Source organism: Acomys russatus, chromosome 14 (genome assembly GCF_903995435.1).
Source record: "Acomys russatus chromosome 14, mAcoRus1.1, whole genome shotgun sequence".
NCBI lineage: Eukaryota > Metazoa > Chordata > Mammalia > Rodentia > Muridae > Acomys > Acomys russatus.
Genome location: NC_067150.1, coordinates 11,100,018 through 11,123,015, shown reverse-complemented (window position 1 = coordinate 11,123,015; position 22,998 = coordinate 11,100,018). Strand labels below are relative to the sequence as shown.

General features: G+C 44.5%; 1 protein-coding gene across 1 annotated transcript in view; it reads left to right on the top strand.

The window, feature by feature from the left end:
- Deup1 (deuterosome assembly protein 1) overlaps nucleotides 1–22,998 on the top strand; it is a 63,026-nt gene that overhangs the window by 1,960 nt on the left and 38,068 nt on the right. Inside the window, exons 2-6 of the mRNA XM_051155765.1 lie at nucleotides 10,124–10,295; nucleotides 12,103–12,198; nucleotides 14,948–15,079; nucleotides 20,766–20,879; nucleotides 21,881–22,123. Of these exons, the coding sequence (XP_051011722.1) occupies nucleotides 10,124–10,295; nucleotides 12,103–12,198; nucleotides 14,948–15,079; nucleotides 20,766–20,879; nucleotides 21,881–22,123 (757 nt within the window). The remainder of the gene's footprint in view (nucleotides 1–10,123; nucleotides 10,296–12,102; nucleotides 12,199–14,947; nucleotides 15,080–20,765; nucleotides 20,880–21,880; nucleotides 22,124–22,998) is intronic.

Sequence of the window (22,998 nt, the reverse complement as noted above, 5' to 3'; positions counted from 1 at the left end):
GAGGTAGATTTTTTTCCCCCGGTGTAAGGTAGTTTCAGTTAGTTACAGAAGTTAATGTGGCACACGACCATTGTGCAGGAGGGTCACTCATCCCCGGAGGCATGTGGCCATGGTCCCCAGAACAGAGAGGCTACTGACGCTAATGCTGTTAAGAGACCAGTAAATGTGGGTCATTCTCCAGGGACTTGTTAGCAAGTTTATAAACCTGCTTTTTTTTCTGATTTTCAAGACAGGGTTTCTCTGTGTAACCCTGGCTGTCCTGGACTCACTTTGTAGACGAGGCTGGCCTCAAATTCAGAGATCTGCCTGCCTCTGCCTCTGCCTCCTGAGTGCTGAGATTAAAGGCGTGCGCCACCACTGCCTGGCTTATAAACGTGTTCTTGAAGCAATTTGCTTTCAACAATATTTAGCACCTATTGAGAGCATACGTAGCTCTAAAACCACAAGAGCACAAATATGTACCAGACACCCATAAGAAGAGAAAGATATGTGTACTATATACAAATTCATCTGCTTCTATGCATTACCAAAAACAATATAAGACAAACTCTGGTTGTGTCGGTGTCCACCCAGCTAGAAAAGAAACAAGAGCAGAGGAGATGTGAACGAACACACGCTGAACTCAAGCCAGTGACAACAGCATGCATCTTCTTCTGTCACGCCACAGTGACTGGAAGAGCGTCTCAAATGGGGAGGGTACACTGTCAGAAGTAATGTCAAAGATGGGCAGAGCAGCATAACCACCACGTGCAGAGGACCAGAGGAGAGGGAGTGAGGAGTTCAAAATTGGGTAGAAGCAGAATGATCTGGAAAGTGATGGAGTCTAGGACGAGCAGGGATGTGTGGGGCGTGCAGCTGTGGGGCAGTGGCTTCCTGACCAGGGTCTGCTCTGGAAGTCTTCTGAGGTTATACCTGAGACACTGTTTTCACCTTCTAACATTGCTTAGCGAGGCTAAACACTGAGGTTAACAGGAAAGTTTGCTGTTGTTCCCACAAACACACAGTGTAGCTGTCTTGGGCTCCTCTTCCTAAACCATTGTATGAGGAGTGACAACAGTGTGTACTAATGACAATGAATTGGAAACACAATCGATCCAGCGAGCTCTGTCCATGTAAATGCCTTCCAGCCCTTCTCAACAACATGGTAAATGAAAAACACAAGCGTCTTATGTCCTACTTTGCATGTTCAAGTTACATGCTCCTTAATGTGGTGCAAGAATAAGAAAACACTGGTCAGTCAACAAAACCACCAACTCATAAAGGACAGATGATCAGATTATCCACAAGGTTGGTATCCACACAGCTCAGAAAACTAGGTGAGCTGTGGGTGTGGCTCAGTGGTTGAGCACTCGCCCTGCAGTTGAAAGCTCTGGGTTCAAATCCTAGTCCTGCAAAGAAAAAGAGAATCAAGGTAAAATGTGAGACATGAGTGGTGCTCTTGATCAGTGACCCAGGAATGTCCAGACCTCATTTCAAGCCAGTCTCAGGGTATCTATACACCTGCCCTTAGAGTGGCAAAATTGGATGAAATACTTTGAGCAGTGATGACACTAAGGCCTCCACCTCATAGTGTTGATGGGACCATGTGCTAAGGAACCGTCATTCCGAATACCATAAAAAACTCTGTAATACGTAAGAATGAAAGGATGGATATTGGAGAGGTTATTGTCCCTTTCTGTTGCTATAACAACATGCCCAAAGCTGGATAGTTTATACAGAACAGAGATATATTTAGCTCAGTTTTGGAGGCTGAAAGCCTGAGAGCAGGCAGCCTTACCTGGCTGTTGATGGCATCAAATGGAGGAGTGCAGAAGACAGAGAAGCCAGGAAGACCCGGGGTCCAGGCTTCTCCTCAAGACTCAGCTCCACAAAACTTAAGCAGATTCCTGCAATAAGTAAAGCTCTTCCAAACATAGTGCCACCAGTGCCAAATTGTCTCCCTCAAGGCCAGACCTTAAGGGTCCCACCTCTCTGCTTCAGCATGCAAGGAACCCCACTTCTCAACTTCAGGAGATTCACTCCAGCCACGCCCTGACAAAAGCAGCTGGAAACCGCAGATGGGGTGATGGTGCCTTGGTCGGGTTTTAGCGCTGGGATGAATTCTGAGAGCTCAGAAAACTACCAGTAGTACCAGCAGTGCTCACGGGTCAGAAGGTTTGCTTTCTTGACAATTGTGTCACATAAAGATACAGATGAGAATGGGACTGGAGTGGGTTTGAGCAACAGGGGCTGGGTAGCCTGTTTGGAAAGGTGATGTTTTAAGATTTCTCCAGTATCTTGTGGAATTGCCAGTTGTGGACAGGACTGGACATGGATGCTTGGAGTTCAGGGCTTGTGGCTGAAGAAACTTCTAAAAGTTAGCACAAGCTAGAAAAAAAAAGGAAAGAAAGAAAAAGGATAAATAAAATGTTCATGGGAAATTTCCAACATTCAGAAAGCAGACTATCTCATAAAAGTTTTTATTTCTTTAAAAAATCTAGTATTATAAAATAGGTCATATTGTTGCTTAATGTCTCATTCTGTTAAGGCCTGGTGAACATCTGGACCTGGTGTCAGATAGGAAAGGCAGGAAGCCTGTCCTCAACGCACTGCCATTGCCATCCCATCATATTAACTGAGGAATGGAGAGGATTGTCCTGGAGACTGCCTTACACAGAGCATGTACTGCATATGAGACCAAACATTCTCTCAGTTTCCTCAAAGCTTACTTGGAACACTGTGAGGTCAGAGAAGTCCTTGTGGTCTTTTATAGCTATGACTTCCCTTAGAGAAGAGGCCAACACCTTCCAACTTACACCTACTGTCTGCCCACCTCCCTGTCTGTCTGCTCACCCCCCTGTCTGTCTGCTCACCTCCCTGTCTGTCTGCTCACCTCCCTGTCTGTCTGCTCACTCCCCTGTCTGTCTGCTCACCTCCCTGTCTGACTGCTCACCTCCCTGTGTGTCTGCTCACCTCCCTGTCTGACTGCTCACCTCCCTGTGTGTCTGCTCACCTCCCTGTCTGACTGCTCACCTCCCTGTCTGTCTGCTCACCTCCCTGTCTGTCTGCTCACCTCCCTGTCTGTCTGCTCACCCCCTGTCTGTCTGCTCACCTCCCTGTCTGTCTGCTCACCTCCCTGTCTGTCTGCTCACTCCCCTGTTTGTCTGCTCACCTCCCTGTCTGACTGCTCACCTCCCTGTGTGTCTGCTCACCTCCCTGTCTGACTGCTCACCTCCCTGTCTGTCTGCTCACCCCCCTGTCTGTCTGCTCACCTCCCTGTCTGTCTGCTCACCCCCCTGTCTGTCTGCTCACCCCCCTGTCTGTCTGCTCACTTCTGTGTCTGTTCACTTAAAAGTTGCTCACAATGTGAAAAGTCATCACAGAGGCTGTGATGCATTTTAGCATTATCTCACTTTCATAAGAAAAATGCTGCTATGTTAGGTTTTTGTGTCAATGGGGATGCAGAGATAAGAGTATTTTTCATCTCTGTTAAGGGTTCCCTTCCACCATCAGGCCAGAAGCTTAGAACAGGCCCTTACTTGTGCCTTCCCGCACCCCTCTGTAGAACAAGGTGGCTTATAGGACTTCCACATCCATTAAGCTTCTCACAAGTGAAGAGAAGACTGGATATAGTGTGAGCCTCTATCACACTCAGGCAGTGGAAATAGGCATTGACTACTGCTAACTCAGCAAACACCACGGGCAATGGTAAATAATTTATTGGAAGGCAAGCAAAGTGCCTGAGGAAAGGCGTGTCCATGCTTCAGTAATTAGTTTTCAGTAAGGAAGCCATGAAGCGGTGGCCTGTAGGACGGCAAAGAACAGCACTTCCATTGGCCTTTTGAAGGGGAGCCACACTGACCACTCTGAGCTCACAGAGATCTGCTGGGAAAGTTCTGGGTCACCGCCAAAGCTCCTTGCCTACCTCTGTGTCTCATGGGCTGCAGTATCTGATGTGACTTTTGAAAGGTTTGGTTACATGCAGTAGCTGGTTAGCTCAGGCAAATGAGTATGTACATTATTTCAGGATGAGGTTTATTAAGAGATTTTGATAAGCTGGGCAGTGGTGGTGCACGCCTTTTATTGCAGCACTTGGGAAGCAGAGGCAGGTGGATTTCTGTAATTTTTAAATATATTTTATTAATTTATTCATATTACATCTCAATTGTTATCCCATCCCTTGTATCCTCCCATTCCTCCCTCCCTTCCATTTTCCTCTTACTCCCTTCCCCTATAACTGTGACTAAAGGGGACTTCCTCCCCCTTTATATGCTCATAGGGTATCAAGTCTCTTCTTGGTAGCCTGCTATCCTTCCTCTGAGTGCCACCAGGCCTCCCCATCCAGCCCAGATCTAGCCAATGGATTTCTGTAATTTCAAGGCCAGCATAGTCTACAGAATGAGATCTTTGGATATCCAAGGCTACATAGAGAAATCCTGTCTCAAAAACCTGAGGTGGGGGGGAAGATTTTGACAAAGGTAAGGCCTCCTAAGATTCCTTACCATTCTTGAAGACTCACTTGCAGTTGATTCCATTTCTCTTAAAGAAACACACTCTCTCTTGTCTCTCCCTGTCTCCTTTCTCCTAGATGCTCTCCTTATTTATATGAGGAGCTGCCTTTTCTCTCTCCAAAGCTCCAGACCAATGTTTGGTAGCATGCCTCAATACCCACCTCCAGCTCAGCCCTGCAGTAGTTACTATTGATGTGCTTTCTACACTTCCAAAGCTGCCATGTTTAGATAATGTCAGTCGGCCAGCACAGCTGTTGGCCTGATGCTGTCGGGCTGTCTTTTTAAGAATCAGAACATGAAAAATCAGCATTGTAGCTCAAGCCTGTAGTCCTGGGATTCCAGAGGCTGAGGCAAAAAGGTTGCCAACACTTTGAGGCCATCTTGAGCTATATCCTGAGTTCTGGGGCAGCCTGAGCAAGAGACTGAGACACAGTCAAACAAGTAACAACACAAAGAAACCCCAACAGAAGTCTGTGTTTCCAAGGTCTTTGAGAGGAGGATCCGGCTACTGCTGCATGGCCCTGGTCACAGCCAGATGCCTCCAGATGTCTTCTGTGAACGCCATTTTTATTTATTATTTAAGCAGCATTTTTATAGACCCAGGCACAGTGTGAGGGACTGAGTCGTGTACACACAAGGTAGAGTGAGCAAAGCAGGTGACCAGCATCGCTCGTCACTTCTGTCATTTCTTACTGACAAATGCATTGGCTAGTCTGTCCTAAACACTTTAAGATGTGTGGTGTTTGCCATTGACTGTATTCAGTGTGCTGTGCCATGGGGCACCGGAACATACTCCTGTCAACAGTCCCGTGTCTCTCGTCCTCTCTCCCTCTGTCCAGTCTGGTAATGCCCATGCTGTCAACATGTATGAGAACAGCTGCTCCAAGTCTACCTGAGTAGATGCTGGGTGTCTGGCTGGCTGTGAGGGCTTACTTCACTTCCTAAATGTCCCCCAGCTCCCACTATGCTGTCACGGATGTCAGGACTGCGTAGTTTTAATGGATGAATAGTATTCTACATTGTTTGTGCCATATTCTCTTTGCCATCTGCTGGTAGACATTTGGTTTGGGTCTATGTCATGGCTCTTGTAAGTGGCAATAAATTTGAGTTGTGAGTGCTTTCTCAATATGTAAATTTAATTCACCTCAGGTATAAAACCTTCAGTGAGATCCCTGTATCATATAGGAGGTCTACTCTGCTTCTAGAAACTTCCATAATGGCGACATTAATTGACATGCCCACCAACACTGCATAAAGGCTCCTTTTCCGGCATCTTACCATTTGCTCTTTGTCCTTTGATAATAGCTGTTCTCACTGTGGTGAGACCTCAGATAGGCAAAGCAGTCTTGAGCAGAAAGAACAACCCAAGTCGTCATATCTCAGGACACAGTAGCATTCAGTCATACATGGCATCAGCACAAAGACCGATATGCAGACCAGCGATGTGGAACAAAGCCCAGAAATGACCCCATGAGTTTACGGCCATTTGAGATTTTACAAGTTGCTAGAAACACAGGGAAGGGATAATCCTTTCAGTAGACTGCCAGGGAAGCTGATGTGCACATAAAAAAGAATCTACACCTCACCAAATACAAACAGCAACTAAAAATGGATTAAAGTCTGAAATGCAAGACCCAAAACTTGAAAACTACTAGAAAGAGACATAGGAAAAAATTTGGGGTCCTTGACCTTGGCAGTGATATTTTTTATAGAACCATGAACACAACACAGAATGCAAAACCAAATATTAACCAACGAGATTCCATAAAACTAAAAAGGTTCTTCCTAGCAAATGAAGCAATCAACAGAGCACAGATGACAACTGACAGAAGAGACAGCCAATAGACCAGAGATGACAGCCAACACAACATGTAAGTGTATTTGCAAATTACTTATCTGACAAGAGGTTAATATCCAGAGTACACACACACACACACACACACACACACACACACACGCGCGCGCGCGCGATACAATGTCAAAGCTCAGACAGCACAGCTGAGAAGCTGGCTTCAGCCCATGCCGTCACTGTGACCAACCGCAAAGGCATCCTCCCATGCTGCACCCGCCCACAGCTGCCTTGTGCTGCTCCCTCCACCGCTGATGTCATCAGCTTCCTGTTCCCTTCTCTCTTTCTCCAGATGTTTAATCCCACACTATTCCATCACCATGAGGGCCTGCTCGCCCTCTCCCTTCTGACCTCTCACATTCATGCGGAAGGGTCTAGGCTGACCCCAGAACCTTCTCTCATGAATTGTTACTACAGATAAACCCTAAGGTAAACACTGGGTTTGCATGCCTTAAGCAGACACAGCCCACCCAGTCCCCAAAGCTCATGGCTCCAAGTCTAAATCTGATGACTTTCTCGTCTCTTTTTGGTTCCTTGGTCAACTCTTCTAAAATGGAGATACAATAATTCCTATTTGGGGGAGGGGGTTGAAAGGATCCATAAGAAGAAGTAAAGAAAAATCCTTAGTGTAGCATAGCTGGGGTGTGACTGAAGGAAGAAATGAGAATATGAACACCCCTGCTGAGCTATCTGAAGGGACGAAGCCACCACTGTTGTAATTTTTTTTAATTTATGAAAATATTTTTAAAGATTTATTTATTTATTATGTATACAGTGCTTGCCTGCATGACAGAAAGGGGCATTAGATCACATTATAGATGATTATGAGCCAGCATGTGGTTGCTGGGAATTGAACTCAGGACCTCTGGATGAGCAGTCAGTGCTCTTAACCGCTGAGCCATCTCTCCAGCCCCCACTCTTTTAAAGTTTACTGGAACTGCAGTCTTAAACTTGCACTTCTTTTCTCAGCAAAATACACATGTTCATACCTTTCTGCTTTATGTGCAAACGAGCCAGTCCCTGGCCTCACTCGACTTCTCAGGCTCTCGACCTCCATCATCTTGTGGCGACCCCTAAGCACAAAATTATTTTGTAACTACTTCATACCTGTAATTTGCTAGTTATGAGTTGTGATATAAATAGCTGACATGCGACCCCGCCAGGGGGTGCTGACCCTCTAGCCTGCACTTCCGCTCTGTGAAACAGAGCCAACGGCCTGCGAACCACACGATCAGGTGCTAACAGTGGTAGCCTCACTCCTCAGTAGCAATTGTCTATAGAACTGACTTTTCTACTTTCCAGAATAAAACGTCTGTTGAAATCAGCAGCTCTTTTTTCTCAGAGCCTACACTGACAGAAAAAATAAATCTTATTTACACTAGCGACTGATACAAGTAGTTATGAAAAATGTGAAAATGTAAGGTCATGGCTCTTTTCTTCGCAGCAGCGTGATTCCAACTAGAGCTTAGCCGTGCTCTCTACGGAAGAATTGACATACTTGCATTTATTGGGTTTAAGTTTCAAATAAAAGTTGAAAAGCCTTAGTCCAGGACTACCATAAGAGGTAATTTGTACTTACCGCTCTCTAATGTCAAGTCTTCTGGAGAAACAAGAGAGATGGCATTGCTCAAATGGTCTGGATGATTCTGGAAACACAGGACTTGGGTTAATGTGGTCAGTGCCATAGATTGTAGGCCAAAGGACCTGGTTTCACTGCCTAGTACACACAACTCCACAGGAGGGAAGCTGTGACCTCTGTCCAACCCTTCTACAGATGCCTTGAGTCCCTGGGCTTGACTGGTGTCCCAGTGTGCCTGTCAGTTCTGATGGTCATCGGTGTGTGCCTGTTTTCACTTGTTGGATCCTTAAGGGCTCAGAATTTTTTCGGAATTACTATATGCCCTGGGATTAGCATACTCAAAAAAGATGGTGTTTGTGTGTTAGAGGTGGTTTTGTTTCTGTTTTGTTTTGTTTTTGTGGAGTTTTTTTTTTTGTTGTTGTTGTTGCTGGGTTTTGTTTGTTGTTGTTGTTTGTTTGTTTTGTTTTGTTTGTTTGTTTGTTTGTTTTGGTTTTTGAGATAAGTGTCTGGAACTCACTATAGAGTCCTGGCTGGGTGCCTGGGACTGTACTTTCTGGGTTCTGGGATTAGAGGTGGATGACAAGATAGTTTTAAAAGAAGTATAGATGCACTGTGCTGGCAAGTCTTATTTCAACTTGATACAACCAGTCATTCAAAAGGAGAGAACCTCAATTGAGAAAGTGGCGCCATGAGATCCAGTTGTAAGGCATTTTCTTAATTTGTGATAGATTGGGGGGGGCAGCCCATTATTGGCGATGCTGTCCCTGGGCTGGTATCCTAGCTTCTTTTTTTTAATAATGTATTCAGATTATATCCTAATTGTTATCCCCTCACTTGTATCTTCCCATTCCCCCCTCCCTCCCTCTTTCATCCTATTCCCCTCCCTTAGGTCTGTGACAGAAGGGGACCTCCTTCCCCACCATATGATCACAGCCTATCAGGTCTCATCCTGGTAGCCTGCTTACCCTTCCTCTGAGTGCCATCAGTTCCCCCCCCCCCCCACACACACACCAAGGGGAAGTGGTCAAATAGGGGGCGCCAGCATTCATAGCAGAGTCAGTCCCCGTTCTCTGCACAACCATGGAGAATGTGCTGTTCGTTGGCTAGATCTGAACAGGGGGTCTAGGTTTACTGCATGCGTTGTCCTTGGTTGGTACAGCAGTTTGTGCAGGACCCCTGGATCCAGATCTACTGGCTTTGATGGTCTTCTTGTAGGGTTCCTGGACCCTCTGGGCCCTTCTATCTCCCCATTCTCCCATACCACTCTCACCTGGAGTCTCAATAGCAAGTCCCAGCATCTGTCGTGATCCCCCATTAAGTGAAGACGCTCAGAGGACATCCATGTTGGACTAGTATCCAATTATAAGTGAGTATATACCATGTGTATCTTTCTGAGTCTGGGTTAACTCACTCAGGATCATCATTTCTAGTTCCATCTATCCGCCTGCAAATTTGAAGATTTCCTTATTTTTAATAGCTGAGTAGTATTTCATAGTGTAAATGTACGACAGTTTCTTTATCCATTCTTTGACTGAGGGACATCTAGGTTGTTTCCAGATTCTGGATATTATGAATAAGGCTGCTATGCTCATAGTTGAGCAAATGTCCGTGTTGTGTGGTGGAACATCATTCGGGTATATTCCAAGGAGTTGAAACTCAAGTGACAGCACATGCTGGTAAAGATGTGGGTTGCTGGTGGGAGTGCAAACACGTACAACCACTTTGGAAATCAATCTGGTGCTTTCTCAGAAAATTGGGAATAAGGCTGCCTCAAGACCCAGCTATTCTACTCCTTAGTCCTGGCTTATATAAGAAAGCAGGCTGAGCAAGCCAGTAACCAGCACCCTTCCCTCCATGCCCTCTGCATCGGCCTCTGCCTCCAGGTTCCTGCCCTGCTTGAGTTCCTGTCCTGACTTCCTTCAGTGATGCACAGCAGTGTGGAAATGTAAGCTGAATGAACCCTTTCCTCCCCAACCTGTTTTTCAGTCATGACGTTTCATCACAGCAATAGAAACCCTGAGACAAATGCTGCCAGATCTAAAATTATCATTTTTTTTTTATTAAAGCAATTAGCCAGTGGCCTTGAGGCTTCTTCCTACTGAAACAACCATCTGAGGATGCGGTGAAGCTGCACCTCCTACTGCACGACCCCCTCCCGCCCCATCTTCCTCTTCTGAAACTCTCTCCCTTCTCTGCATTTATCAGAGCTTCCCCTTGTGAGGCTGAGCTTCAGGAACTGATGGAACAAATCGACATCATGGTAAGCAACAAGAAGCTGGACTGGGAGAGAAAGATGCGCGCTTTAGAGACACGGTTGGACCTTCGGGATCAAGAGTTGGCCAATGCCCAGACTTGCTTGGACCAGAAAGGCCAGGAGGTACTGCTGAGCACACATGCCAGTGAAGTGTTCATGCTCCAAAGTCATTTGTCACTTACACTTCGGTCAGCAAATACGGCGTTAAATGTATGCTGCTATCAGATAGGTGCAGAGACTAAACCAAAGCAGGTGTTTACTGATGGTGACAGACTTAGTACATCAGTGCTGCCAATAACTGTAAACAGACATTTACGATACATGTGTAGGGCTGGAGAGATGGCTCAGAGGTTAAGAGTTGCGTCTCTTCTTCTGAACGTCCTAAGTTCAATTCCCAGCAACCACCTGATGGCTCACAACCATCTATAATGAGATCTGGTGCCCTCTTCTGGTGTACAGGCACACATGCGGGCATAGTACTGTATACATAATAAATAAGTAAATCTTTTTTTAAAAGATACATGTGTAATAATACTGTTCAGAAACAAAGGTAAAAATGTTTTTGACTAGTAGCTGATATGGTGACCAAAACTGCCTTTGTTCAACAGAGCTTAGGACTGTTTGCTTCTTCTCATCTGCTAGAAAACATTTTGTGAAAAAGCATGTTGCGAGTAAATTGCCAAAGAAGAGTACAGTGGTGAGCGTGTACGTATATGTGAGCATGGGTGTGTGTGTGTGTGTGTGTGTGTGTGTGTCTGTGAGTGTGTGTGTGTGTGTGAGTGTGTGTGTGTGTGTGTGTGTGCAGTGCCCACTTAGGAAGGCTTCCTTCTATTCCATAGCTGCTCACTGCTGGGCTGGTGCCCACAGGAGAATGTGGGGGTACCCAAGCCTTGGGGTTCGAGGAAGAGCACACACAGACTTACATGTCTGGACTCTGGGAGAGGGATAGAGGGGAAAGCTCTCCAGTCAGGTATCGCACGTTATCACAGACATTTTCATCGGCCGCTTTCCAGCTCTGTTGGCTTCTGGATGAAACTTGGTTTCGGCAAAGCTGAGGCTGTCAGTGCTTTGCAGGTGGATGTGGCTGTTGGTTCTGGCTTCCCTGTGCAGGAAAGGCAGGTCCACTAGTCCTGGCATGTGCAAGGATCTTCAATGACACAAACAGATATGTAAGCAGGTGCCTTGTCTACATTTAAAGAGAATAGTCTAGATTCTTAAAAAGTGTTCTTAAACATGTTTTTAAACATGTTTCCCCATTAATTTTCCCATTAAATTTCCCATATAACATTTTCCCATTAATATGTTAGTTCTTACAAAACGCAACGCTTATCCATAGAGCCACTGGAGTGCTAAGGAAGGGAGCCTAACCTTTGTGTTACGTTAGCAGACGTTTCCCGTGAGTTACAATGGTACAGCCTCCCAAGCTGATAATACAGAGGAAATTCTAAATCTTAATTTAAAATTCGACAGCTCCAAGGGTCTCTCATCAGACACATTTCTGTACTGTCCTAATTCATAGGCAGTGGGCAGGGCCAGCAACATTGGGCTTCTGTGAATTCAGTTCTTAGTGCCATTTTAAGAACTATAGAACCAAGCCGGGCGTTGGTGGCGCACGCCTTTAATCCCAGCACTTGGGAGGCAGAGACAGGTGGATCGCTGTGAGTTCGAGGCCAGCCTGGTCTATAAAGCAAGTCCAGGACAGCCAAGGCTACACAGAGAAACCCTGTCTCGAAAACAAAACAACAACAAAGAACTATAGGACAAATATTTACTCTTGGCTCAATGAAGCAGTTTTTCTTGAATTGCACTTCTTTTTTGCACATTTTCTGGTTGGTTTTTTGTTTGTTTGTTTGTTTGTTTGTTTGTTTGTTTTAAGGTAAAATTCCAAAAAAAAAAAAAAAAGCTAATTTAAAGTTTGTTCTTAATGCAGGTGGGGTTACTTCGACAGAAGTTGGACAGTCTAGAAAAATGTAACTTCGTAATGACTCAGAACTATGAAGGACAGTTACAAAGTCTAAAAGCTCAAGTAAGAGAGTCTGTTAAATGTAACATTAGATATTTTGATGCCTCTTTTAACCTATAAGATTGTGTTAATTTTTTAACAAATTATTTTACATAGAAGCAAATGTTCTTGAGTCTTAATTGCACATTTATCTCTGACTTTAATTATTTTCTGTGCCCTGATTTGTCCCTCTTCATAGACTGTCAGCTTGGATACCATCTGCCCTGCCTTCACTGAGACAGGGTACTAGACAGATGACTTTGTTTCCCCAAAGGCGGTTTCTTTTAATTATTACTTATGAGAACAACAAAACCCAAAATTCTCCTCTGTGGTTATTTCCTAATAAGGATAAGCTTTCTTCCAAAATTTGGGTGTTTGCTACTATAAAGTAAGTAGCTGAAAGTACCAAGTTGATCTTGCTCCTGTTGGGCTGTTCATAAATGGTGACGCCTCTGCAAACGCCGATGTCTTTGTTACCCATCAATTCAGCCCCCCACTAGGCTCTCCTCGCCTCCAACCACAGATGTCTCAGAGGGCAGGAATCGCCTCAGAAAAGTAGGCCCAGCAGCTGCTGGGTAGCCTAGGATAGAGTCACAGTAGGGGATTTGATGGTGAACTCCTACCACCAACTTTTCTTGGAAAACAAAAATTGCATATGTAATATCCTAGTTAAAGGAGTTTGGAGTACTCAATGCTCCTCCCTAAGTACCTTTTTGTTTTGTTTTGTTTTTAGTTTTTAGTTTTTGATTAAATGTTTTACATATACATTTATATTATTACACATATATACAATAAACTACCTACAGCAAAAAGAACCATAAAACAATTAGGAATTATATAAATGTTACATTCATAGTATTTTGGCTATTTGTATTTGGCAACCTTGAAGAAAACATCTTTCCTATCTTGGTGCATCTAAAATTCTGAATGTAAATCAATATCTATCATATCTCATCATTATCAACTTAAAACACCTATCTAGGCCTAAAAACATCTTAACCCCGAAACAACTAACCTTAATTATAAAACTAAACTATCTGGTCTTCAACCCCATCAGAGACTTGAGAAGGAATAAAATTAATTACCTGAGTGAACAGGAAATGCAGGTTAGCAGCTTCCCAATGAGAAAACGACAGAGACAGTTTGCTACCTGAATAGTCACCCAACACTCTCTATAACGTTGGAGCATCTTCTTCAGCTTTCTGGCCCAATATATCTGACAGACATACTTGTGAGGCAGGAACTGTTGAGGACTTGCTTACTCTGTCTTGGCAGAGTTTGGCCGTCAACTCTCTACCACAGACAGAATTCTGCCTAAAAATGGGCAAGCTTGGATGTAGGCAGAGTCGACGGGGATTCAACTATTAAGAATAGAATAGGAAACATTGGAAAATGTTTCAGATTAGCTGTCTACATTTTGTCTGCAACTCAGGTATATGCCAGTCGAGGGAAGCTTGTATTGTGAAATTTCATACAGTTTTCTGAGTTGAGACCAGAAGCACCTAAAACCTATGGCAATCAATCTTGCCTTTTTTTTTTTTTTTTTTTTTTTTTCCTACAAATCTGAATGACAGCCAGGTGGATATGTCAGGAGAGGTGGTGAAGCTGTGTGTTTCTCTATCCTCCTAAGCACTGTCCAAAGCCCTGGACATCGTAAGCCAGTTCATGAACGTGGTAGAAAGTAGGAAGAAGAGACAGATGGCTTAGGGAGCTTGAAAACCAATACAGGGGAGCTCACTGGGATTTGTTTGGGCTTCTTCATCCATCCCAGACATAGTAATGGTGCAGACAGACAAACAGAGAACAGAGTACAGAAAGATGTGTGCATATAATCTGAGGCTTGGAGGAACAGCTGAAAGGGATGTGAAGAGACACATCCAAGACTCTATTCTTAAGGCTCCACTATGAGCCTTAAAAATATCTCTGTGACCCACGGGAACAGAAGGCAGTAAAACCAAACCTCAAGCTAGAGGAAAGCAGCAAACAAAACACAAGAAGCCAAACTTAAGTCGAGCCTATCCATAACTGTATTAAACAAAAAAATGGTCTAACCACACCAATTTAAGAGGGTCAGAGACATAAAAACAGAACCCAGCTCAATGAGTTGTTCAAGGAATTCCCTTCAGATACGATTACACAGGAAAGTTGAAAAGCTGGAGCGTTGGAGCAGATGTGCCGCTGGGACGTCTCCTCCGTAGAAGAGAGTAGCTCTCCAGCAATCACCCAGGGTTGCTACATGCTAAAGGATGCGCTGGGACAAGCAGGGGAGAAGAGCCTAGAGTCTGCAGCAGCAGCTCAGCGACTCCCTTACTTCTTTCAACACAAAACAAATCAGCACAGACAATAAACAGACACTCGGGAATCTCTTCAGACCTACAGATGTACTAGACATACATGAAAGTATGAGCCGTCAATTGCGTTGAGAGTAAAATTGCCAACACAAGATGGCATCCAGTAAAACTAAGGAAATGCAGTATTTTTTTAACTGTTAGCTTTGCTTCCTACATACAATTAAAACAAAACTGAGCAGAACATCAAGTGAGTCGGCGGCTCGCTGCATAGTTAACGAAGGCCCAGATTTACATGCACAGAAGAAGAACCGCGTTCAGGCTCGGTAGCTGAGTTTTTAATAACAGGCTCCATCCTCACTAACTGGAATGTGTAAGTCTTACTGCTTTTTCTAATCATGTCTTACATTTCAAAGAGCTGTGTGGCAAAGGCATATCGTGCAGGCCAGCTGGAAGTAACTGTGCCTGTCTCCTTTCGTTTGCAGTTTTCTAAACTAACCAATAACTTTGAGAAGCTGAGGTTACACCAGATGAAACAAAACCAAATTCACCGAAAGGAAGCCCCCAACAAAGAAGACATACCCTTTGAACTGAGCAGTTTGAACCAGAAACTAGAGGTGAGCGCCACTGGGACCTAGGTTCCTGTGTTCTGAAGGTGGTTTGCTGCTGCAGGTGCACATGGCCCTCAGAATGGCTTCTCAGGGCACCCTCTGCTTCAGGCACTTAGTGAGTCCAAATATAGCTCGGATTTCTAATACATACTATGTATTGGGGGAGCTAAAAAATGCACAAAGACTTTTCAGCTGTTGAGTGAAAATAAAGGACACCACTGGGATCAGTTAAGCTGAACGCTTAATACATCTTGTGATGTCCATTTATCTATTAGGTACTAAATCCCAATGAGCCTCTCACTGTTTTCAGAGCAGTGCCTGAAGTCCAAGTTGGTATTTGTTGTTGTTGTTGTTTTGTTTGTTTGTCTGTTCGCATAGTGTGACTCCATTTAAGTTGTCCCATCTCACCGAGAACTCCTGGGAGCCAGTGCTGCTTGGGGGCCACTTTTTCCTCAGCCTTTGTGTTACCCAATTCTATTCCTTTCATTCTTGGGTCCTAAGCCCAGCAGCCCATCCCCAGCCAATAGTCTCACTCTTATCCCTCCGCGGAGCTCAGGGTGATCCCGTGTCTCCCAGTGACCAAGGTCAGAGACAGTTTAGGGCACATTGGCCTTTCCCATCCCTGTCGTTGTCCAGCTGGATCTGTCCTTGACCTTTCGTCCTATCTTCCTCTCATCAGACATTAGCACCTTATTCTATCTGCTCTTTATTCATATTCCTGCTCCAAAATCTCTGTAAAAGCAGAGAGAATCGCAGTTTGAGACCACAGCCGTGGAACTAGCCATTTTGGTAGAAAGCCTAGGCCTCACCTTCAAAAGCCCCACGGGGTCTACATCTTGCTAGTAAGATAGAGTCCTTCAGATATAAATTCCCTTCCATCTAGTGAAGAGCATTCAAGGAAATCCTGACACCTTCTCCCAGCCTCCCGGCCGGGGTCACTGGCCTCGCAGGGGTGCTGAAGCCCCTGCTCTGTAGAACCCACCCCTTCTTGACATGAAGGTTAGAACAACCACTCTCCGTTTGGTTGGTGCTTTTGGGCTTGTGGAGGAGAGCCACATACATGTACATACTCTGACATACACTTCCTCATGGCTATGTTTATACTTACTCAAACGTGTATTAAGTAAATACGGTGTAACTTGAAAGCTTTTCAAGCATCTTACATAGCTGCCTTTTTTTTTTTTTTTTTTTTTTTTTTTTTTTGCTTTTTTGAAAAACGGCACTGTTTTATTTCTGCTAGCAGGTGTGGGCTGCACGTGGTGGTGGGTGTGGTGGGCTCAGTGCAGGTGCGGATGGTGGGGGAGCTGATGCCTTGATGGCTGAAAGGCAAAGGAGACAGACATGCTTCCGGGAAGGCTAGAGGGTAGGACTCGTGGCACACTATAGCTAAGCCACCAATAAGATTGGGAACCTCTTGGAAATCTAGCTGCCCATCCTGTTGAGGTCCAGCTTCTCCCCCAAGTGGTCCAGGGCTCCAGGGTCCTTCTGGTTCTTTGAAAAGGCAGCCATCTCTGTGTCCATGAAGGCAAGGGGAGTTGACAGCTGCTTCCATCCTTCCCAGTGTACTTGTGGAAAGCAGCCATCAAAGACTCTATGCATCGCTCAGTCTCTGTAGGCTTGGACATTTTTGCCAAGTTCAGGATCGAAGTCAGGCTGCGACTGAGGCTGATGGCCGCTGGGACAGGAAGGAGTGACCCGTAGCTGCTTCCTTACTACCATCTGGAAACTACACGCATGAGATGGGCTGTTCTTGTTTTAGAACATGTAGCATGTTCTCCTTTGGGCCAAGCATGTTTGATGCTATAGTGCCATCACTAGGGACACTGCGTAGGTGCAGTAGTGGCTTATAGCACAGAGCATCCCGTGCCCTGCTCATTTATTCACTCTGTGATATTTACGCAGTGCTAGCCTCACAGAAGTCCCATTGTCCTTCAGCACTTTAGGCTAATGGGGCTGGGGACAATTCCATCAGCAACGTGTTTGTCTCACAAGTGCGAGGACCCGGGATCAAGCATACACATTTGTATTTAGATATAAGCTGACTTACTCAGGGGTGAAAATGCATGAGTTCAGAAAGTTCCCTTAAAATACTTCAACAAATAAAGTGAGAGATGAGATAGACTCGTAGTGACAGTTAAACTGGGTGAAGATCATATCTACTTTTATGTAAGTACAAAAATTTTTCTAACAGAAAGTTAAGATTCTTTTGTGATTTATAGAATCACTGACACTTCACTAAATACAGCTTCCCAGTGTTAGAAGAAGGGTTCTTAACAAACAAACAAAAACCTAATACTCCAGTTATCACCAGAGCCACTCTCAACCTAAGCTCCCCCAGAGGAGACTCTGTAGTCCTAAGAATCCCCCTGGAGGGCTGGGTGACCCCACAGGACCGAAGTCTACATCCTCCATGCAAACGTCCAGGAACTCTCATACTCCTAAATTCATCCTGCTGGCTGCCTAGCCTTGGATGCAAAGCCTCTGATCACCCAAGGCACCTGGCTGTTACAGTACCCGCTGATATCTCTGTGACACTGTCTAGCCACCCTGGACCTCATCTATTTCTGTTTTAGTTCTTATGAGCTAAGGTTAATGCTACTGTCGCCCCCTAAGGCATGTTGGGGAATATTTATTTTAAGATTGCTTGTGGTTGTTACGTAGGTGATGATAAGTATTTTTATTATCTAAAAGATATGTTCTAATATGGGAGTGTGGGTCATAATCCTAATCTCAGCACTTTGGAGGCTAAGGCAGAAGACCTTGAGTTCAAGAGGTTGGCCTCAACACTGATCCCCTATCTGAAAAACATCAAACATATTTACTGTGAGTCAACCTTATCACAATTTTTGTTATTTTCCCCCCAAGAGTTCTCTTTAAATTAAAAAAGTTTTCATTAATTCCAAAAGTTAGCATACAAAATAATAGGTTTCCTCACAGTATCATCATAAATATTAAAATCAAATTCTTGAAATCTAACTTGCATTGATTTTTTAAACACTACCCCTCCGCATCTATTTGGACATTAATTTTGTAAATGTGTCACTGATGCTGAAAACTCATTCGCTACTTGATTTTTACATCCTTGAGTGTCAAAATCAGTCCACAGCACTAAACGGACTATTTCTATTACTCTAATAACTAGAGCCTATCATAAGGTATTTTCATATGTGTAGACAGGCAGGTGTGTGCCCACATTTCCCCAGCTGTATTACCTCCACTTGCTTTCAGATTGCCTTTAATTACTACAAAGTCTTGCTAGCTTACAGACTTCCTTCACTGATTGGGACACATTTAGGGGTGAAAATGCATGAGTTCAGAAAGTTCCCTTAAAAATACTTCAACAAATAAAGTGAGAAATGAGACAGACTCGTATATTTTTTAAAAAATTAAATTTCCCCCAAATATTCTTCAAAATCATTTCTGTGTAGGAAATATGAAAAGCGCTATTTTTCTCATTCGAAGCAAGATACAGTTTGCATTCTCAGAATCAATATAGTCCACCCAGTCCCTGGAGCCATTTTTAAAACACTCCAGGCAAACGGGCCATGCTCCAACTTAACATAGTGGGGGGAAAAATATCCTCGTGGCTTTTATGTGGCAGTTCTACTGTACTGTAATAGCTTGTTTACACACTGTGCTGCTCCTGGCCTATATATTCCTTTAAAAGTGGGGCAGGGGTGAGTCATGAGAGTTCCACCAGGTGCCGTAAGCAGAGCATTCAGCTTGTAGTCCTCTAAAGCCGGGACAGAAGGGCACACTGCAGAGGCCAGCCCAGGAAGACGTATGATGTAGGGGCATCTTCTCGGGCACCTCTGAAGCCATGCCCTTTGCTTACACTGTTCTGTTGTACATGAACAGGACCGCCGTGCTCTACGCTGCATGGCTTTAATGGGCACGTGAGCAATTGAGCATGCTGTATCCAGCTAGTTCCATGGTGGTTTTTTTCCTCGACTGACATATTTAAAGGAAACCCAAGATGGGTTTTCTGTTCCCCAAGTGAGCCGACTTTAGCTTCACCCTATCCATAATGGCTTTGAAAGCCAGAGGCCAATAAAGCCAGCATCTTAGCTCAGGCTATTGTAGCAGAGCACAGAGGCTAGGAAGCTTTGACCAAGAGCCAACAGGGTCAGATTCTGATGACAGCCTCTTCTTGGTTCGTGGACAGCTGTCTGCTGGTTGTACAGCAGGAATGGGGGGAAATGAGAGGAAATGCTTATCTTTCACTGGGGGGGGGGGTGTCAGGATACTATGTGCGTGCATGGAAGTCAAGAGGCAGCATCAGAAGTCTTCCTCACCTCTTCCTACTTTTTCTGTTTTTGAGACTCCATTTGGCTAGAATGGCTGTGCCAAGGATCCTCCTGCCTACACCTCCCCAGCACTGGAATTACAGATGGGCACTGATGCACCATGTAGGACTTTTATACACTGGTGGGGATTGAACTCAGGTCCTTGTACTTGCAGAGAATGCTTTATCAGATGAGATGTCTCACAGACCCCTGTCTGTCTGCCTTTCTTTCTTTCTTTCTTTTTAAAATTTTTCAAGACAGGGTTTCTCTGTATAGCTCTGGCTGTCCTGGAACTTGCTATGTAGACCAGCATCCACAACCATGCCCAAGCTGATCCCTGCATTCTAAATATGTTATTACAAGGACACTAATCCAACTCCCACTGGCTCAGGGATCTTAACTCAGTCACCTCCCAGAGGCCCAGCTTTCAATTTCATTATTGTGTGCAGTAGGCTTCATTCAGCATGTGGAGTTAGAAGAGGCACAAATATTGAGTTCTTAGAACTTGATAAATATACATCTTTTAAATTTTATTTTATTTTTAATTATGGAGAGGGTATGTGTACACAGATGCTACTGGTGCCTGCTGTGAGGCCAAAGGTGGCAGACCTCCTGAAGCTGGCACAGATTCTGGAACTGAACCGTCATCCTCTGCAAGAGCAGTGCACGCTCTCAATCACTGAGACGTCTCTCCAGCGCCTAGACTCTGCTTCTTAAGTAACGAGAGAACACACCCAGTGACTGAGTGTAGAGAATCAACGGGAAAGCTTCCAAGAAATGGGCAGGAGGTGCCAGCTGATGCCAAAGGCTGTTTGACTCTTCCTTGTTAGTACTCACCCTTTGTAATGAGAGATCTATGCTTCCAATAATGTTTAATATTTCTATGTGTGCTCAAATTTTTATAATTTCCACAAAGAATACCCAGGCTAGGCCTGCCTAGTCTGAAAAAATCTGAGAATCCCAAATGCTCCAGAGTCCCAGGCTGTTTGAGCAGTGACACAGCACCATAGGTAATTTGGGTGACACAGGACATATGAAACATAGCACATAAGGTCACTTTTTGGCAGAGTGCACACAGGGTGTGTGAAACAGGTGAGTATGTGTCTAGACTTGGATGGCATCAGTAAGGCATCTCATTATGAATAAGAAAATAATCCAAAATCTGAAATGCAACTCCCTAGTCCCAAGTGGTTCAGATGCAGGAAGCTGAGCCTATAGTAATCAAACAATCAGTGTGTAATTCCAGCATTGTCTTGTTTGTTTTCCTAATAGGTAAAGAATAGACTTTTTGTCATAATGAAGATACACAAAGGAGAAGCCCTGATCATTGCTTTTGGTGGATAATTATTTTCCTTCTTTCTTTTTTCTTTTTTTTTTTTTTAATCCTCTCATCTCTGTTTTAAAAGGAATTTAGAGCAAAGTCGAGGGAATGGGACAAACAAGAAATTCTCTATCAGACTCACCTGGTGTCTTTGGATGCTCAACAAAAGTTGCTGTCTGAAAAATGTAATCAATTTCAGGTAAAGTATTATTATCGTCTAAATTAGAAAACCAGGCTAGAAGTGAACTCCTCCCATCCTGGCCATCCAGCACGGAATCCACCTATGCATGGGAACGTGACCTGGCAGGGAGGTGTAACTACTGTGGGGCGGGTGAAAGTTCAGCCATGTGTGCGAGCCCTCTGTGACTATGACTTTAGCCTCCGTGTCTGAAAGTCGGGTGCTGCTGTATCGTCACACAGCTTACACTGCTGGGCAGTTTGGGGATCACGGGCAGGAGGGTCATGATTTTAGGCCAGCCTGCACTACGTAACAGGATTGTGGCTCAAGAAACCAAGACAAAGCCAAAATGTAGCATCCATCCGCGTGGTTTGTTTTATGTGCCCCTCCCCCACCAGTAAGGCTGAGCGTGTCCTCAAGTGCTTGGTAGCGCTTTCCACTTTCCCTCCAGTCATTATCACACACACACACACACACACACACACACACACACACACACACACACACACACACACTGTGCCTTCTGCTTGTGTCACGCACTTTATCTTCTGCTATATAGGTGTTTTACATATTAGGAATTACTAAAACCAATTGTGTGTTGGCAACTGTTTTTTCCTCAGTCTGTTTCAGGTTATTATTTCTTTGCTATAGAGGCATTTTTCAACTATTATGTAGTTGAATTAATATTTTTTTCTCTTTTTATAGCCTTCTAGATGTTCTTTATTGGTTAAGAAGACTTCTCCTCTTCTAGACTCCTTCCTTGCTGAATAGCTTTGCCCCAAAGTTATACAGATACATTTTCTCTTCATAGCACATAAAGCTGACGTTGTACACAAGCATAACGCTGCACTGTACAAGCCATGCTTCATACTAAAAGACATCTTTACTAATTATTATTATTATTATTTTTTCTTTTTTCTTTTTTTTTTTTTTTTTTTTTTTTTTTTTTTTTTTTTTTTGCCTCTTTGGAAGCCTCAATATGATTTTCTTCACTCGATTTACCTGGCTCTCATATTTCTCAGAAACAGGCACAGAATTACCAAGCTCAGCTGAACGGGAAGAAGCCGTGCATGGAGGACAGCAGCCCTGAGCCCCCTCGCCTAGTGTGCGAGTCGGACCCTGGCTGCGGGGCCAGCCACCGGGATGAGTTCATCATTGAGAAGTTGAAGTCGGCCGTGAGCGAGATAGCCCTGAGCAGGAACAAGTTGCAGGACGAAAACCAGAAGCTCCTGCAGGAGCTGAAGATGTGCCAGAGGCAGTGCCAGGTGAGGGTCTGGGCGACCAGCTCCATCTCCAGTTGTCGCTGTTGAGCTGCAGGCGATGCCTCGACAGGGATACGGGCAATTGTAAGGCAGCTTTCTGTTGCGTTGTGCGTTGTCAGCTCAGGTCAGACCTCCCCTCCATGCGTGATTCTCACCTGAGTAAACTCAGTAATCGGGTGGGTACGGTAGCCTCTGGAGCCGTCTAATGGCATGATGACAATGGTCACTGGCACCTGTGCATTGGAACAGCAGTTACAAACCTTTGTGCCTAAAATCCACACCCCGGTGTCCAACCATCACCCCCTTCGCTCCTATCTTTTTTATCTTTTTTTTTATTATTAATTTATTCTTGTTACATCTCAATGTTTATCCCATCCCTTGTGTCCTCCCATTCTTCCCTCCCTCCCATTTTCCCCTTATTCCCCTCCCCTATGACTGTTCCTGAGGGGGATTACCTCCCCCTGTATCTGCTCATAGGGTATCAAGTCTCTTCTTGGTAACCTGCTGTCCTTCTTCTGAGTGCCACCAGGTCTCCCCCTCCAGGGGACATGGTCAAATGTGAGGCACCAGAGTACGTGAGAAAGTCATATCCCACTCTCCACTCAACTGTGGAGAATGTTCTGACCAAAAGCAATCTACAGATTCAATGCAATCCCTATCAAAATACCTACACAATTTTTTAAAGACATTGAAAGTTCAATTCTGAACTTCATATGGAAAAACAAAAAACCCAGAATAGCTAAAACAATCTTGTACAATAAAAGGTGCTCCGGAGGAATCTCCATACCTGATCTCAAACTATACTACAAAGCAATAGTAATTAAAACAGCATGGTACTGGCACAGCAACAGGCTGGTTGATCAGTGGAATTGAATCAA